This window comes from Pristis pectinata, chromosome 3 (genome assembly GCF_009764475.1).
Source record: "Pristis pectinata isolate sPriPec2 chromosome 3, sPriPec2.1.pri, whole genome shotgun sequence".
Classification (NCBI taxonomy): Eukaryota; Metazoa; Chordata; class Chondrichthyes; order Rhinopristiformes; family Pristidae; genus Pristis; species Pristis pectinata.
The window spans coordinates 53,206,668-53,226,434 of NC_067407.1; the positions used below are offsets into that span (position 1 = coordinate 53,206,668).

General features: G+C 41.6%; 1 protein-coding gene across 1 annotated transcript in view; it reads right to left on the reverse strand.

Annotated features, from left to right (window-relative positions):
* cdc73 (cell division cycle 73, Paf1/RNA polymerase II complex component, homolog (S. cerevisiae)) overlaps window positions 1-19,767 on the reverse strand; it is a 229,812-nt gene that overhangs the window by 61,879 nt on the left and 148,166 nt on the right. The window contains 2 exon segments of the mRNA XM_052011073.1: window positions 6,598-6,685; window positions 6,976-7,011. Coding sequence (XP_051867033.1) covers window positions 6,598-6,685; window positions 6,976-7,011 — 124 coding nt within the window.

The window sequence follows — 19,767 nt, forward strand, 5'->3', positions numbered from 1 at the left end:
ATAGCTCAATGTACAAGTTCTGATGAAGGATCAGTAACTCGAAATGTTTGTCCCGATTCTTTCTTCATAGATGCTGCTTGACCTCCTAGGTATTTCCACTATTTTCTGCTTAAATTTTAAAAATATTACAAATTTTCCTTCACTGATACAATTATCTAACTGGTTTTAATAATGGATTAATCAGGAATGTTGCAACTACATTTTTATGATGAGATGGATTGCAGACTGAAAATTTAAGCTCATTTAAAACAAACTTAAAAAGGAATCTGGAAAAAAAAATGACCTTCCATACAGAGTATTTAGAATCTAGATTCCTTTGGTGAAAGTTAAGAAAGTAGAGCTCAGAAGTGATCTTAAAAGGGAGTTGAAAGTTTAAGCTAATGCTTTATTATTTCCCTTCACTACTTGACCACAACTACATGTAGCAATTCTACATTCGCCATAATCACCAGCACTATGAAAGAGTAAGCAGTTCTGTGGCACCTTGTATTCCCTCATGCTCCTCCACAAGCCAACCTGCTTTATCTTTTAGTTACCCTAGTGCTAACTTTACTATTCATGTTCTGCGACTGTGCCCTCAGGATGTAAATTATTGCTTTGTTTAAATTTTTTTTAAATTTTATTTACAGCATGGTAACAGGCCCTTCTGGCCCAACAAGTCCACGCCACCCATTTTAAACCCCAAATTAACCTACCCGTACATCTTTAGACATCTAAGTTTTGTTCTTCCTCTTCAAATGGTTTCTTATGTTCCGCTTTATTTGCTGCCTTTTATTATCTGCATACGCAATGCCAGTTTTGCAGTTTCAAATTTATATTAAGTTCCCTAGTTCTCTATATAACCAGAATTTGTGATGCACTTCCATTTCCTTATTCGAATGTACTCAATTTGGATTCTTGCCATAGAAAAGACTCACTGCTGTCCCATTTGCCAACTTTCCTGCTTACTTACTCCAAAATCAGATAAAACAGTGCGGTTTTTCCACTTTTTCAAGCATCAGACAATTGAAATGAAGACACTATTACCCTGCTTTCTGCTACATTTTCCCTATTTTGCTTACTTTTGTATCACTAATTTCCTAAATTATATCTGATATTAAGACATATCATACTTGTCTCCAAATTTCAGCCTCATTTACTGCAATAATCTAAACACTACTGCTTGAATACATAAAAGTTTTATTTGCATCGTTAAATCACAATTTCTTTGAGATCTTGATCATACAAATCTGAGACAATTGGACAGAAGTCAGACTCAAGAAGAAACAACATTAATTCTTGTTTCACTTGTTAAAGTGTGAGTTTTTATGTCACATGTAATTTTAAAAAATTCCAGATTACAAGTAAATACCAATATTCTGCTGTATGTCAGTACTTCTTATGCAACATCTCCAAAAAAAAACAATAATGGACGTGCTTCCAAAATTTGATTTTACATTTTAACAGTTAAATTTCATTTAATGTTAAAAAATGATTCCAAATGTTTGTTTTTGTCTCTAGAATGTTTTGAATTTATCTGTATATTGTCTCAAGAAAAATGTTCCAGTGGATATGAATCTGCTACAATCCCTATCAAAAGCTTAAAAGATTTTTTTTAATGATCTAAATTGAGCTCCTAACTATATTAGATAGTGTATTGATTAAAAAAGTAATGGAGAAGCACATTTTGCATTTTAATCTTTTAATGAAATATCTGATACAATCATGACATTCATCTCAACTTCCTCTATAAACTCCTAGCTAAGACATTGCTTTCATTTATCAATGCCATATAAACTAATTTTCTACATTATTTTTATTTCAAACTGCAGCACAATCCAGTTACACCATTCTATTTATTGACACATACATCATTGTTGACCTCAACTATCATGTTGAGGTGGCATGTTGTTCAAATGACTGATTCATCAGTATTGCTATAATTTATAAAATGCTTTAAGATTCTAGACAATTTTCTGCCAGCCAAGCATAATTTACTGATTGCAGTTCGTGCTTAAATAAATATTAAGACTTCATATCCAAGATAAAAAAACAAATTTGTACCAAATGGTTGGTTATATAGTTGATTTCATTCAAGTAATCAATATTCTTAGTCTATGTTGTCAAATACATGACCATCTGTATGTCACAGATATGGTCAGGTATTTCTATACACATTGCTGCAATGACATCCCAATGGTTACCTTAGTATCAATTAAGGCTTTTTCTCAATTATGTTGTCAATAAAAACATTATAATTTTCAAGAAACATCATCAACTATTGGTAACCCTGTGACCATTTCACATGTTATGACTATTTCCAAACAAGTCATTGATCAACAGCAATTCTGACTGTTCTTTCCCTAACTGATAAGGCTCTGAATTAAAGCTGATAAAGGTAAGTCGGAGAGAGATTTGGTTGAAGTTTTAATATATTGCAACTTCTTTCTAGAAATAGGCCACTCTCTTGTTTCTTCTGTTCCCTGCTCCACCCACCAAAATTGGTTTCCTCTACACATCTGGACTCTGCTTCCCATCTCAACCAGCCTCATTTCTTATGTTGCTACCTGACTAAAAATGAGCTGACACGTCCGCTGCGCCCAAACATTCACAAAGATAACTGCTATGGGTACTGGATTTTGCTTCCAGTTAAGCCACTAGTTCTTCCATCAGATGGTAACAGTATTTAAAAAGTTACAAGACAATGAATTAAACAAAGGATAATACTTAATTAAATATGACAAAAAAAGAGGCACCTTGATATGAGCAAACAAAACTATTAACATCTGTAAGACAATCACGTTTTGCCAGGACATACCCCAATTGACTTTTATACCCCAATCAACCATCAGCCCCTTTCATTTTTCTCAGTTCACAGCCTTCATCCACAAGAAACTGCTGAAGATTTACGATAAGACTATTTTTCCAGAAGCAGTGATCTAGTTTTAATTGAAACTTCTTAAAGCTAAGTCATTATATTCTAATTATGAAAATGTAGAAAAAGCACACATCATCTCATACTATATGCCAGGTTACTTAACATTAGCATGAACTTTCTTCTGTGAAAATATTAAAACAATATAAACAGTATGCCATCAAATAAGCAGAAAATATTTAACAATGTCCAATTTTAGGAAATTAAGCCTATGAGCTATCATTTTAATCAGATTACCTACACTCATCAAGTTTTATGCAGATCCTCAATTGGAGGAATCATTGGTTTCTTAAATAGAGAAGATAAAGATCCATAACAAACACAACCACTACAGCACAATGTTATCTAATAAGCTCCAAGTTACATTATCAGGAGGAATGAAGGAGTACTTGGTGGAGTCCGCACTTCTATTCAAGAGTGAAGAGAAATTTAAGGCATAGAATGTAATTAATTTCCTTAAAAAGGATTACTCTAAAGGATTATAGAAGTGGTTCTGAGGATTCAATCCTATGTGGGAGGCTACAAACTATGTTTCCTAAATCAAAAGATTCGATTCTTGGTGCAATACAATTCAAAGAACTGCCTTAAAAGAAACTTTGTCCATCTATGACCAGACGTTTCAGCAGCACAAGTAGAATAATTGCCAACTTTCTATGTCAAAAGCAAACCTAAAATGTTGTATTGCTTTCTCCAAAGTGATAGAACAGCAACAAGCCACTTATTCCATGTCAGAGTAATCCAAAACAAATTCAACTTCCAGCTTTAAAATTCTCTGATCTTCCCTTAAAATAAGTTTACATCTGTTTCAACTCCTCCTAAGGAAAAGCATTTCATGCAAGAACAATTGCCATCAGAATTTCCTCATGGTTTCTCCTCTCAGTCATTTTAAACACTGGTGGAAACACTGCTTATTAACTGGTCCCTTCCTATTGAAAAAGTTGGTCACTGGCTATAAAAATTGACCCACAGGAAAACCAGTTTTAACTCAAAATCTCAATCTATAAAATTTAAAATTAGCAAATAGTATCACAATTACCCTAGATTTTAAACTGAAGATCTCAATTACCCGGTAGAAGTTGTGAAATATTACTCAGAACATTGTCAGTGATACCAAAAGTATTTTTAAAATCTATGGTCTTAACATTAAATCAAAAGTTGACAAGGGCAAATAAATATAAACAGAGTATTGTCATATACTGCATTGGACATCATTTTCACCTTAAAACCTCAACTGTTCCAGTAACGAATAAACTACTCTTTGTATCTCATTAATTGTTGGCATTGTATCCATTGCTGAAATAGTTACAGTTTATTATTGTTCAATCAAATGCTTAAAAGGACCATAGAAAATACAATTTCAGATTCTGAATAATACTCATAGTTGCCTCTGTGGATGATGGACCTCACAACAAGTCTTCAGATAGCAGCATCTATCTTATATTTCCTTAAATAATAATAGTTTTAACATTTAATTATTCATGATGATAATACTAACAAGAAACACTTCCAATACTGAGTTATTCAGATTAACTATTAAAAGACGAATTTAAAGCAGTAAAAACCACTCAATTAGAAACAAGTGCTCTATCTGAAGGGAAAATACCCTTTAATGGACATTTTGGATTCTATAAACCTACAGTATTATTATCTCTTCTGTGATTTAAATCTTTATGTTGCACTAATGCTCTTCATCATATTTAGTGATACCTTACAAGTCAACAGTAAAGACATGTTTTTTCTGGAAATTGAGTACATCAGGACATTGCATGTTCCATGATTTTGTAACTTTAAATCTCATTCAGTCCAATTAAATAATGCCAATCTGTGCTTCAATTATATTCCATACCAGAAACCCATCAATCTACTTTTCAGAATTCATTTAATTTGCTGGATTTAACATTGAGAACTGATCTGTATTTAGTATTCTTTATAGCACCCTTGGAAATATAAATAAAAATATGCTTGAATGATCCACACCATGAATACTATCTGGAAGTATCTGCATTTATAGGTTACAAAACGAAATAAGCATTCTACAACATTCAGATGCTCAGCATACAACACACACCTGGTGATACAAAATATTGTATAAAATTTTGTTGAAATTGCTTCCCTACTACTGGCAACTCACCTGAAGGTCAAGTTATTTTCAAGTATTTCTGTGTTTCTTTCCTAGGACTTCATCTTTATTTTCACATCCTTGACTACACAATCAAAATGTTAAGAAACTTACCTGTGATACAATGGCACTGTATACAATGAAAAAGGAGATAGAGTTTTCTTAGTTGCTCAGAGATTAGTTTGATGGAAGACCTTCAAAATACTACAACTCAAACTCAGATAATCCACTGCCCTATTGTTTGAAAATCATAATGGTTCAGCATCTGGCTCTCCTGGTTCTGCTTCCATGCACTTCCTATAAACTCACTAGGGCCACAAATCTCTGCTTCTTTTAAAGTGGCAGGGTCCTGTGCCTGTGATTCCTTTAAATTCACTGGGGTCAGTTTCCCTTTAAACCCACGAGGAGCCTTTTCCCCCACACTCCCTTTAAATTCACCAGGGCCCAATTTCACACATTTTAAAATCGGCAGGGCCCGTGCCCCACACTCCTTTAAAACTCAGTTGCGCCGCATTTCCACACTCCTTTTAAATACACTGGGGCCCTATTCTTGCACCCCCTTTAAACTTGATGGGTTTTGTTTCCTGCAGTCCCTTTAAATACACATGGTTCAGTGAAAAATGTATTAATCCACTGTGTAACAACAATAAAAAGTGAATTCCAGGTATGTTGGAATATTAATAGGAGTAATATCCAATAGTCTGAAAAATCTGCAAGTCCAGCACCACCGAAGTCCCAAGGGTATCATATCATCACAGTTTTACTGTAATTCAGTTCAATACTCTAAGTGAGAATTATAAAGATCCCCATTCTTGATTTAAGGATGCTCCTAAATAATTCCATAATCATGTAACTTAAGACACAAAGCAAATATTCAGATAAGTTTGCTTTGCTGAAAATCATTATTAGATTACATACACTTGAACACCATATACCACTTTTATTAGAGAACATGTGAATTCTGTAAATTTGTTCAGAAGCCACTCTGACCCCATACCTTCCAGATTAGAAGTTCTGCCCTGTGGCAATCTCAATCCACAATCATCAGTTCGTGGATGTATTATAGTTTTATTAAATCAATGTGACACATTTAAATTGTTGTTTCTTTCTTCATAAGAAATTCACAGTAATATGTTCAATGATATAAGTAAAACATGTATCACATTTACACAATTTAATTTCTTAAACCATGAAGAAATTGGCTCACAAATAGAACCGACAGATTTGTATGAATGTTAACAACTGCAGTTAAGTGATGAACACACTTTAGGTTGTCGTATGATTACTTTTGGCATATTTATTGAATTACATTAGAGTGGTGGGGCTGTGAATTATGCAAAATTAATGTCCTGGGTAATCCATAGATACTGGGTTTAGGTTTTCCTTCCCTATTTAATTCAATTCCTTCAAAGAAAAGGTATCTATTTATCTGAAATGCAAAGTTCTGTACAAGTAGCCCATTTTAGTATTGACTCAATCGATCTCTCACAATTTTCACTATCAGGGTTTACTTTATACCACCATGAAATACTTCCCAAATCATGCAATTTATTCTACTACTTACTTTAAGTCCTGTAAAAGATCTTTTGCATTCAGCATGGTAATTAAAGAAGTGGTAGCTGCAGGAATAATAATGATAGGAGTTCGAGAGCCTGGAAGGAAGAGACAGTACTATGATTTTTTTTTCCATTATCCAATAATTGGGGCTAAAAATAACAGTTTATTCTTTAAATCACATTGAATGCCATCATAACACAGTCCTGATTTACGCAATCGACAATGAAAAGACTTCTGTCATTTATTTTACAATATCCTAGAGTACCAAGCTTCTTTTGATAACAGTCCAGTGAAAAATTTTACCAAAATATTCCTTGGCTGTAGGGGTGCATATTTTGCATAAATTAAAGCAAAGAAAATACAACTGCTAAATCATGCCTCTTACCCTTCTTTTGGTTTGGTGGCGGCCTTGCTTGTGAAACTATTGGTGGAAAAAGATTAAAAATAGGACATTATGTTAGAATATACAGAAACAGAATAAAACTGGAAACAACCAATATGCATCACAAAAGTACCCAATCATGGTTTCACTTATGAAGTATTTTGCAAATTTGCTTCTGTACATTACTTAACTTTTGCCTCAAAATATTCCAAAACTTAACCATAATCATATACTTTATAATAACCATACACTTTACACGAGTTCTGGTTTTTAACAAATGAGTTTCCAATCTCAAACGATCAAACATCTCACAGGAAAAATCTACATCTTTTACTTAATTCAATGGTGCTGCAAACAGAGGGACAAGAACTGTTAATAGGAATGCTTCAGTTTTTTTGCAATCACACCAATATTTTAAATAATTCTGCTTAAAAAAAATTACTTTGAGTAAAATATATCAACTAAAAACTTACAAATAACATCATACTGCAGAAGGCAAATGTTCAAAAAAATTATGTTACAAGTGAAAATTATGTCTAAATTATGCAAGAACGTGCAACAAATCGAACTCTCAAAATAAATTAGGCGGTTGTCATTGGTATTGGTTTATTATTGTCATTTGTACCGAGGTACAGTGAAAAGCTTGTCTTACAAACCAATCGTACAGGTCAATTCATTACACAGTGCAGTTGCATTGAGTTAGTACAAAGTGCGTTGATGCAGTACAGGTAAAAACAGTAACAGTACAAAGTAAACTGTCACAGCTACAGAAAAATTGCAGTGCAATGAGGTGCAAGGTTACAACAAGTGACGTGAGGTCATAGTCCATCTCATTGTATAAGGGAATTGTTCAATAGTCTTATCACAGTGGGGTAGAAGCTGTCCTTAAGTCTGGTGGTACGTGCCCTCAGGCACCTGTATCTTCTACCCGATGGAAGGGGAGAGAAGAGAGAATGTCCCGGGTGGGTGGGGTCTTTGATTATGCTGGCTGCTACACCAAGACAACGAGAGGTAAAGACAGAGTCCAAGGAGAGGAGGCTGGTGTCTGTGATGCGCTGGGCTGAGTCCACAACTCTCTGCAGCTTCTTGCGGTCCTGGGCAGAGCAGTTGCTGTACCAAGCCATGATACATCCAGATAGGATGCTTTCTATGGTGCATCGGTAAAAGTTGGTGAGAGTCAAAGGGGACAAACCAAATTTCTTTAGCCTCCTGAGGAAGTAGAGGCACTGGTGAGCTTTCTTGGCTGTGGCATCTACGTGATTTGACCAGGACAGGCTGTTGGCGATGCTCACTCCCAGGAACTTGAAGCTCTCAACCCTCTCGACCTCAGCACCACTGATGTAGACGGGTGCATGTACACCGCCCCCTTTCCTGAAGTCAATGACCAGCCCTTCTTTTGTTGACATTGAGGGAAAGGTTGTTGTCATGACACTATTCCACTAAGCTCTCTATCTCCTTCCTGTACTCCAACTCATCGCTGTTTGAGATACGGCCTATAATGGTGGTATCATCTGCAAACTTGTAGATGGAGTTAGAGCCATGTGAATCCCTCTTTAAATCTTGATTACAACATCCACCGATGCTGTTTGGATGAACTTTGAAGTTGTACAATAACTTATTGTGAAGAATTAAGATTATATTTATTTAGAAAAAAGGATTAATGTAATATAATCTTTACAATACATGAAACAAACTTATGTAGGTCTGATGCATAAATATTCTAAGCAGAACAAAAGGAAGTAGAAAGTACATTAGATTCTAATATATAGCACAATAATATTAGCCATAGCTGAAGGGCCAGTTAATATGTGACAAGATGGCAAAACTGAGAGACTGGTGAAGTACTGATTTTACTAAATAATTTTAAATGGAAGGGTGTCAAAATGGGGGAAAAAGATGGCTGCCCCAATCTTCTGTTTAACAGGAATTCCAGAGGAAGTCCCTTCCTTCTTTCTCCCTGATCTGGACAATTGTCAGTAATTTGAATGAGCTACCAATGTTGTAGCTTGGTTAATAATGTGTGGTCTTGTTATTAACTAATTTTCAAAATACAAAGACTTTAATAGTTCCAAGTCTGGTGTAAGGTTATGCATCACAGCTTGTCTTAATTGATCAAACAAAATGCCGAAATATTGCTGGTATTTCTGGCTGGTTCACTGAAGGCCTCTACTTCGGCTGACGGCTTAAAGCAGTGACATTTCCTCACGCTTACTTGATTCTTTTCTGCCCTTTTAAGCTGCTGCCTTCAGTAACTGAAGATTTGCCAACACTCCGCTTCCACTTATTAAGTTAAAGAAGACCGTTTATCACATTGTGTTTTCCCAGCTTGTATATGGATCAAACAACGATCTTCATTTGTTGGATTTGCCTTTCTCTTTGATAAAACTGTTCCCTGCTTCTTTTGTTGAAAGTGTTCCATTACAAGTACCTAGTTGCTCAAACAAATTTTTTCCAAAAGTAGGATTCAAATCTAACGCAAAAGCAGAACAAATTAAAGCTGTTACCGCAAGGACAGAATTTTTCTTCTACTATTACTTTATACAAAGGATGTGCCCCTCTGATCCATTTTTTGAAGTTCATTGGTAGCATCACTGATCTACATGGGTACATTTTTGTCACAAATCACAAACTCTTACAGGAAATAAAATGACAGAATGTGGTCCTGCATTTTGTTTTGAAAAAGTTTGTTCTTCGATCTTACTACCTATAATAGAACTTTTATTGTTCTTCACATCAGATTTTCCACATCATGTGCCACTGATATACAATCACACTATAGGTTTGTTGCTATAGCAGCAAACATCAAACCAATCTAAACTCAGTTGTATAGTACATCATGGACCTATAATAATCCCATGTAGCGGTTGCTACCGCGGAATAAAACAAGAGTCTACTCGGAGGATTGCCAAACAGAACTGGTTTATTTTCCCGCCTTGCGCGGGCCCTTTAAGGGAGAATGTTCCCGCCCAAAACAACTGGCAATGACGTAAGTCCTACGTCATCAGGACTTTCCCACGCGCAGGTTCTCCCCGTCGCTCGGAAAGACGAGGCCCGCCGCCATCTTGGGCCTCGTCGCTCCGACGCCGCGCGACCCGACTGCCGAGCCAGTTCGCCCGACGGTGAGTCGCCACACAACCCCCCCCAGAACCGGCGATACAGTCCCCAAGGTCCGTGGGCTGTGCCAGCTGCCGCTTAGGGGGGGCGGCCTCTGCGTCACGGCGTGGCAACCTCGACAGGCCGTTGCAGATCCAAATGGGCCGGTTTGAGGCGGTCTGCCGTGAAAACCTGTTCCCTGCCTCCAATGTCCAAAATAAAAGTGGATCCGTTATTCCATATGGCTCGGAACGGTCCCTCATATGGTCATTGCAATGGCGCCCGAGGTGTGCCCCTGCGAACGAAAACAGACTTACGGTCCCGTAGTTCCTTGGGCTGGCAGGATGGGGCTTGACCGTGCCGTGAGGTGGGAATCGGGGCCAAGGTGCCAAGCTTCTCGCGCAGTCTTTGTAGGACTGCTGGGGGTTGTTCCCCTTGGTCCCGAAGGGCAGGTATGAAATCCCCGGGGACAACTAGTGGCGCCCTGTATACAAGCTCAGCTGACGAAGTGCGGAGGTCTTCTTTGGGGGCAGTGCGTATGCCGAGCAGGACCCAAGGCAGCTCGTCAACCCAGTTAGGACCCTTCAGGCGGGCCATCAAGGCCGATTTCAGATGGCGGTGAAAAGTGTTCCACCAACCTGTTTGATTGAGGATGGTAGGCCGTGGTGGTGTGCAGCTGCATCCCTAGCAGGTTCGCTAATGCAGCCCAGAAACTGGAAGTGAATTGGGTGCCTCTGTCTGAAGTGATGTGGGCCGGAACGCCAAAACGTGAGACCCAAGTTGTGAGCAGCGCCCGGGCGCAGGAGTCAGTTGTGATGTCAGTCAGGGGGGTTGCCTCAGGCCACCTCGTGAACCGGTCCACGATGGTAAGGAGGTACCGGGCTCCTCTTGAAACCGGCAGAGGGCCCACCAGGTCGACGTGTATGTGGTCGAACCTCCTATGGGTAGGCTCGAACTGCTGTGGTGGGACCTTGGTGTGTCGCTGGATTTTTGACGTCTAGCAGTGCGGACAAGTCCTGGCCCACTCACTGACCTGTTTGCGCAGGCCATGCCAGACAAACTTGCTGGCGACCAGTCGGACAGTAGATCTGATGGACGGGTGCGCCAACCCATGTACCGAGTCAAAAACGCGTCTCCGCCAGGCTGCAGGGACTATAAGGCGGGGCTGACCAGTCGCAACGTCGCAAAGTAGGGTCTGCTGACCTGGACCAACCAAGAAATCTCGGAGCTGCAGACCCGAGACTGCGGTTCTGTAGCTGGGCAGTTCGTCGTCAGCTTGCTGTGCGTCAGCTAGGGCCGTGTAGTCGACACCCAAGGATAGGTTGTGGATGGTTGGTCTGGAAAGTGCATCAGCAACGACATTATCCTTTCCTGAGACATGTTGGATGTCAGTTGTGAACTCAGAAATGTAGGATAAATGTCTCTGCTGACGAGCTGACCAAGGATAGGAGACTTTGGAGAAGGCAAAGGACAGAGGCTTATGATCGGTGAAAGCGGTGAAAGGCCTGCCTTCTAGAAAGTATCGGAAATGCTGGACCGCCAGATACAGCGCTAGAAGTTCCCGATCAAAAGCGCTGTACTTCAGTTCGGGCGGTCGAAGGTGCTTGCTGAAAAATGCCAAGGGTTGCCAGCAGCCTTCGAGTAGCTGTTCCAGTACCCCACCCACCGCGGTGTTGGACGCGTCTACCGTGAGGGCAGTTGGGACGTCAGTCCTGGGGTGTACCAGCATCATGGCGTCTGCCAGGGCGTCTTTGGCCTTAACGAAAGCAGCCGCAGCCTCGTCAGTCCAGGTGATGTCCTTGCCCTTACCAGCCAGCAGCGAGAACAGAGGGCGCATGATACGGGCTGCTGCAGGGATGAAACGATGGTAAAAGTTGACCATCCCAAGGAATTCCTGTAGGCCTTTGACTGTGTCAGGTCGGGCAAAATGGCGGATAGCATCCACCTTGGCGGGTAGGGGTGTTGTCCCGTCGCTGGTGATTTTGTGGCCGAGGAAATCGATAGAGTCAAGTCCGAATTGGCACTTGGACGGGTTGATCGTGAGGCCGAAATCGCGGAGGCGGGAATACAGCTGGCGGAGGTGGGAAAGGTGTTCCTGGCGGTTACGGCTGGCGATCAGTATGTCGTCCAAGTAAATGAACACGAAGTCCAGGTCTCGGCCTACCGCGTCCATCAGCCGCTGGAAGGTCTGCGCGGCGTTCTTAAGGCCGAACGGCATCCGAAGGAATTCGAACAGGCCGAATGGGGTGATAATCGCAGTTTTGGGGACGTCATCCGGATGGACCGGGATTTGGTGGTATCCCCTAACGAGGTCCACTTTGGAAAAGATGCGGGCCCTGTGTAAGTTCGCTGCGAAGTCCTGGATGTGAGGGATGGGATAGCGGTCCGGAGTGGTGGCGTCATTCAGCCTGCGGTAGTCGCCGCAGGGCCTCCACCCTCCGGTGGCGTTGGGGACCATGTGCAGGGGGGAGGCCCAGGGGCTGTCTGACCTGCGAACAATCCCCAGCTCCTCCATGTGACGGAACTCTTCCTTTGCCAGGCGGAGTTTGTCTGGAGGTAATCGTCGTGCTCGGGCATGAAGGGGTGGCCCTGTGGTAATGATGTGGTGTCGTACCCCGTGTGTGGGCCTAGAGTTTGTAAACGAAGGTGCCAAAATCGATGGGAATTCAGCTAGGAGCTTGGCGAAATCGTCGCCAGAAAGGGAAATGGAGTCCAGGCGCGGGGCTGGTGGGCTGATTTCTCCCAGGGGATAGGTCCGGAGAGTGCTAGAGTGGACTAACCGCTTCCTTCGCAGGTCGACTAACAGGTTGTGAGCCCGAAGGAAATCGGCTCCTAGGAGTGGTCGGGCGACGGTGGCAAGGGTAAAGGTCCAGGTAAAACGGCTGCCGCCAAAGTGTAATTGAAGCGTACGGGTGCCGAAAGACCGTATCGTTGTACCGTTGGCGGCATTGAGTAGAGGACCTGGTGGCCTGTCACGAGTGTCGCGGCCTGTCGGGGGCAAAATACTGACCTCCGCTCCAGTATCAACGAGGAAACGCCGTCCAGATTTCTTGTCCTGAACGAAGAGGAGGCTCTGTCGGCGGCCAGCTGCCGTAGCCATCAGCGGCGGCTGGCCCTGGCGTTTCCCTGAAACTTGCAGGGTGGGCGGCATCGACGGGCCTCCGCACCCCACCTCTGATGGTAGAAGCACAGCTGGTCACCCGTCGTCGTCGTCTGCGTTCCTGGGGCCGGGCGAGGCGGGCGTTGGGCTCGCGGCCTGGTGATTTGACTGACGGACGAACCGCTCTCGCGCTTGGCCCTCCACAGGACATCTGCCCGGGCGGCCACCTCACGGGGGTTGCTGAAGTCGGCGTCAGCTAACAACAAGTGGATGTCATCGGGGAGCTGTTCGAGGAAGGCCTGTTCGTACATCAGGCATGGCTTGCGTCCCTCGGCCAATGCCAGCATCTCATTCATTAGGGCGGATGGGGATCTGTCCCCCAGGCCGTCCAGATGAAGCAGGCGGGCGGCGCGCTCACGACGGGAGAGGCCGAAGGTCCGGATCAAAAGGTCTTTGAAAGCCGGGTACTTATCTTCCTCCGGAGGTGACTGGATGAAGTCTCCAACCTGGGCGGTTGTCTCCTGGTCCAGAGAGCTAACCACATGGTAGTACTTCGTGGAGTCGGAGGTGATCTGCCGAAGGTGGAATTGCGCTTCGGCCTGGTCAAACCAGACGCTGGGCCGAAGTGTCCAAAAGGTGGGCAGCTTGAGGGCCACTGCGTTGGCTGCTGCGCTGTCGTCCATTTCGCGGGTCCAAAAGCCGTTTGGACCGTCGGGGTCACCAATGTAGCGGTTGCTACCGCGGAATAAAACAAGACTCTACTTGGAGGATTGCCAAACAGAACTGGTTTATTTTCCCGCCTTGCGCAGGCCCTTTAAGGGAGAATGTTCCCGCCCAAAACAACCGGCAATGACGTAAGTACTATGTCATCAGGACTTTCCCGCGCGCGGGTTCTCCCCGTCGCTCGGAAAGACGAGGCCCGCCGCCATCTTGGGCCTCGTCGCTCCGACGCCGCGCGACCCGACTGCCGAGCCGGTTCGCCCGACTAGACGGTGAGTCGCCACACCCAAAACTAAAAAGGGAATTTTCCATTCAGTTCTTTCTACCAAGGTGCATAATAGTCTATAATGGGAAAGGCAAATGAAAGCCTCAGAAATCCTGACACAGTTACAAGGTCAATGGCAGCAAAATAAGCTTACCAGCTAATTAGACTCCTAACTAAGAAGGTTTAGGTTGGCCATAATATTCTCAAGTGAAAATGTACTAAATAAGAGGCACAGAAATACGATAATTCAAAGGTAAAAATATTTATCGCCCATCTGTAACTTCCCTTGAGAAGGTTGTGGTGAGCTGCTACTTTGATCATCTACTGTCCATAATGAATATATGCTTAAAGTGCTGTTAGGCAGGGAGTTCCAGGATGTTGGTTGACATAGTGATAAAGGAGGAGCAATTGACTCTCGATTATTCAGGCTAATGGAGGGGGTGGGGGGCACGTTTATGAAGAAGCATGGATGCTGCAAAAGAAAATGCAAAACACTTTGTAAAGGCATCAGAAGTGGTGCACAGCATGTACACTATCGTTTATTAAAATTCTCAATCACATATATATGTTTCACTGATTGGCTCAATTTTTTTTACTAGTCAGCAGTGTCTTGACACAAATGATGATTGCTGACACTGCAGAATCAGGTCTTCCTCATCTCCCTACACATGAAGGTTTCGTTGTCAGAAGGGAACTCGTACTGTTGCTCTTGGCAATATAAGCCCAGCCACTCCTCAATCTTTTCATCTCCATTCATATGTTGGGCAATTTCAGCTAAACCAGCTGATGGGTTCTTCCTCAACAAAGTAGTTAACACCATTTACCTCTGGAAAGATTTTGGCCCGTGAACTGATCAGCATGAACTCCATGTTCTAGCCAATTCATAAACTGTATCCAGAATAATTTCAAATAATTTTCCTCTGCAACAAACTCTTGTAACAATCCAGATCAATAATTCCTTTAAATGTATGCAATTGCTCCCGGTCCATGGGATTTGATAGCATTACTCATGTTTGATCATAAAAATGTTGTAATCTTCTGATGTGAGAAGAGCGGTTATCCAGCGGTGGCACAGCCCTTCTTGCATGCACTTCGATTACAGGCACATCTGGACACAAGGAAGAAACTTGTCATACCATGCTTGGATATTGCCATGGTTCATTCTTGCCCAATCTTACTAACTTCTGTTTGAAATAATCCACTGTCACACCAGTAGTTCCAGTTCCTTAAATAAACACAATTTTTCTGTTTTGCCAATCACAGTGATCTTTAGCTAAAAAGTGCTAGTGCACTTGCACAATAGAACTGACTCAACTACTTTTTACTATGCCCAGGGCATGTTGCTCAGCCTCGAACAGCAAGGTCTTTGTCAACGACCACTTCCAATGAAATCTGACTTCATCTGCATTAAAAATCTGGTCTGGCTGCAATTTTCTTTTTCAATGGTGTTCTACATGCCTCTCAGAAGCTATCGGAAGCTGACGTGTTCACTTCTCCCCTTGAATCCAGATCCCCTGGATGCCATGTCATTGCTTAAACCATCAGCCATCCAGATGAACCATGAAAATTTCATTGCAATCCCAAGGCATCAAATAAAAAACATTTGTGCTAAGAAGGCCAAGTCCAGGCACCTTTTATCTACTAAATCATTCTAACACCGCTTTGACCAAATCCTCATTTATCTTTTTTTTATTGATTTTCTATTGAACACACCACCCAAAATGAAAAAATAATCATGTCCGGAATGAGCACCACCCTTCTTTTTCCAAATCACAAACCATCGGCACACCAGTGCCATATTCCATCAACATATGTTGCCCTATTAACATTTTCCAGCTTTGAGTGCCCCAAGTTTCATTTCAAACAGTGAAAACCACATATTTCCATTTGCAGGGATTTGCAGATGCATTTACAATGCAATATGGCTCGAAGCAGAATAGCAAAGGGCGAGGTATCCCAGTTTCAGGAATCTAGGAGCACTGTAGTGAACACTCCTACTGGCCAGCTATCGCCTACAGACCAGGTTGGCAAAGAGATCTGGAAGCTGAACCTCAAACTGCTGACCCAGAAAGCATCAGAAATCAAGATGAATTATGCAGATTAGATAACTGTTTGATTTGATTCTTTGCTTTGTTTCTTCAAATTTGATTCTCCAATGCCCCTATGGGAAGCAATCAAGGAAAACATCAAGGGACTTATTCTCCTCAGGGGTGTTCAAAAACCAAAAGAGTATCGGGGGAGACATGCCACCTCCAGAAAAGAATACAGAGTCAACTTCTCCTGCAGCTGATGGATGTTGAAGAGGAGTTCCTAGAGCTAGAGCGACAGCAAACGTTGCTCTGTCTCTCAAATCCTTTAAAGTCATCTTCCAACCCACAGTCCACTTTGTGGAGCAAGATGAAAAATGCTCATTCTTCTTTGAAAATGTTCACATGAGCAGTCTTAAGGAAGAGGACAGATCAATAAAATCCGCACAATCTGACATGTTAAGGATCTGCAAATCCTCCTCTCCCAGGTTAAATAATCTAAAGGCCACAGTTAATACAGCCTGCTAAAATTCCCTGTCTTCTCAGAGATTTTAAATGACAGAAGTGGGAGAACCTGGATCGATGTTTGACTCTGGATGAGCAAGCCTGTCCCTTTAAGGCAAGTAAAACTCCTGGAAGCAATGGCTTGTTGGTCAAGTTATACTTGGCCCTGGATCTAATCAGCCCAGACCTGCTGGAATTCTACAACACTATGCATTTAGCTGGTGAGGTTTCTAATCCACAAGGGCAGGCATCATCACCCTCGTCTACAAGCAACATGGGGAATAGGGAGGAAATCAGAAATTGGCAGAGCATCTCACTGTCACATGCGGACTGTGAGATTATGTCTGACCGCCAATCGAATCAAGCCTGGGCAGGAACATCTTTGATAGTCACGTGTAGCTCAGGGATTTGACTATCTAAATATAGAACAAAGGCCATCAGTTTGGACAAGCAGAAGGTTGCTCACATATATGATGAATGAGATGGTGTGTTGGCAATGTTTTGTAAAATGCCCATTTGTTTAATCAGAGTTAAAATTTTTGGGAAACCTTTGCTGTGACTTTCCTAGTATAATAATCATGTCTAAGTGCATGTTCAATCATGATAATAGTTACAATATGCATATAATGATCCAACCTTCCAGACTTTAACATTGTAAAACTACCTACTTAATTGTATGCCAACGTATCATTTTAAATAGTAGAAGTTACCTAAAGTGATTATCATAGGTCCAGACATTAACTTTTCCATAACAAAATGACAACTATAAAATTTCACAGTAATTAAGAATATTATTTTTACAATATAGAAAAAACACATCTTCACTCAACTGCTGCTAAACTTTTATCAATTACATCATTTCTAGCTGACTGTTGTACACAAGTCTGCTACCACCTCTCTTTATAGAAATGTTACAAGCTTGTCAGCTATTTTTTTTGGGCTCATTTAAAAATTCCCTCAATAGTACTGTTCAAGCCTGTCAGGACCTCATCCAGTTATGTTTTTAGTAGCTCTTTTCACCTGGCTGAGATCCCTGGTTGTAAATCAATTCTCCGTAGGCTTTGCAAGTAAATCATGACAGTCTTAAAATGTTTATAGTAATCCTAACCGAAGCTCGAAGATGACATGACAGAACAAAAGGATAAGCAAAAGAAACTGTGCCATTCCACACCATTCAATCAACTTAATCACAAATCTGTGTAGTATCCATTAACCTGATCTACAATTTAGAAAAGAAGTATTCATATTAATTCTGTATGTGAAAGGGAATCCTGATGCCCTCATGCCTTATCCAATTCCTTTCACTATCATTTCTATTCTGTCTCTTCAGGTTATTGACCATTTCAGTTATTGGAAAGGTTCTTCTTAATTTCTCATGAAAACATACAGCATCTTAAGCATATCTGCTAGATTTCCTCTTAATCTGCTCTCAGGAGCAAAAGGAAAAGCTTATCCAGGATCTTCAAATAACCCAAGTACCTCACCCCTGCTACCACTGTAGAAAATTTAGTCCTCACCTTCACTGCATCTTAGTGTGTTCCACAGAATTAATATGTAACTGAGACTTAACAGAGATTTGGTGAAGGTTTAGCATAACTTTCCTGCCTCTATTAATAAAGGACAGGATTGCATAAACATATTTAAATGCCTTTTTAAACTATTTTGGCATTTTCATGGATTTGCTTACATATAAAATTGGACTTTATGTTGTCTTTCCTTATTCTTCCTTATCGAAATGGATCACTTCTCTGTCATGTGTCTGGTCATTTCACCAGTGTATGATCTGTTGAAATCCATTACTACTCTTCTTGTGGTTTATTACATCGCTATCTTTTATGTTATCTACAAACTTTGGAATTAAGTTCTGTACACCCATGTCTAGGCCAATAAATAATACATGCACTAGTCAAGACCATGATGGAATACTCTTCACTTGCCTGGATGAGTGCAGCCCCAAACATCTCAAGGTCAACATCATCCAGGACAAAGCAGCCCACCTAAATGGTACCCCCTCCACCAGCCTAAGTCAGTTCCTCCACCACAAGAGCACAGAGGCTGCCATGTGCACCAGCTACAAAATGCACTGCAATTATTTGCACTGCCTACTCCGACAGCACCTCCCAAACCTGTAAACTCTACCACCAAGGAGGTCAAGGATATCAGGTAAAGAATTACACCAACAACTGCACGTTCTCCTCAGAGTCACACATGATGCTGCCTTGGAAATCTGTTGCTGGTGCATCACTGGATCTAAATCCTGGAACTCACTGCCCAGTATCACCACGGGAGTACCTTCACCAGAGGACTGCAGTAGTTCGATATGGCTTCCCACCACCTTTTCAAGGACAATTAGGGATAGGTAACAATTGTGGGCCTTGGTAGAGAGGTCATTAAATACAATGGAGAAAGTAGATGACCTGTACTTGGATGTGGGAAAGGCAATTATGAAGTTGACTTTATAGGAAATAGGCAGAAAGCAGTGCTATTTGTGTAGTGGACTGTAAGACAGGCCCAGAGTACAGATTCACAGATCATTTAAGGCTACAGGGAAAGCTGAAAAGGTACTTCAGGAAACAAATGGGTTTAGTAATGATAAAGATTAAGAAACAAGGAGGACAGGTGAATTTTTTCTTGATCACTAGCCAGGCCCCAACAGGAACTCTTTGGCTAACTCTAAGCATCAGCCTAAGAAGGTGTCACAGCCTTGGAGAAGGTGCAAAGGATGATAACTTGCACCATGCCATGGATAAGGTGCTTGTGCTAATAACTCTATGCCATGAGAACAACTAGCACTGGTCTCACACAACCAAAGGGACACCACTTTATACTTCCCTCCAGTATGAAAATCAACCATTTATCTCTGCTCACTGGTTTCCGGGCTTCAGCAAGTTATAGACTTACTGTTGCAGTTCTTTAACCCCACGGACACTATTTCTTATAACAAGCCTTCTAAAACTACATACAGACAACGTCAGCTGCTTTCTGTTGTGGAGGGAATGAAAGGGCTTAGAGCCCAAGTAGTGTGGGAACAGTTGACAGTGCTGGACGCATTAAAATTGGAAATGAAGATGAGAACAAAAGTGAGT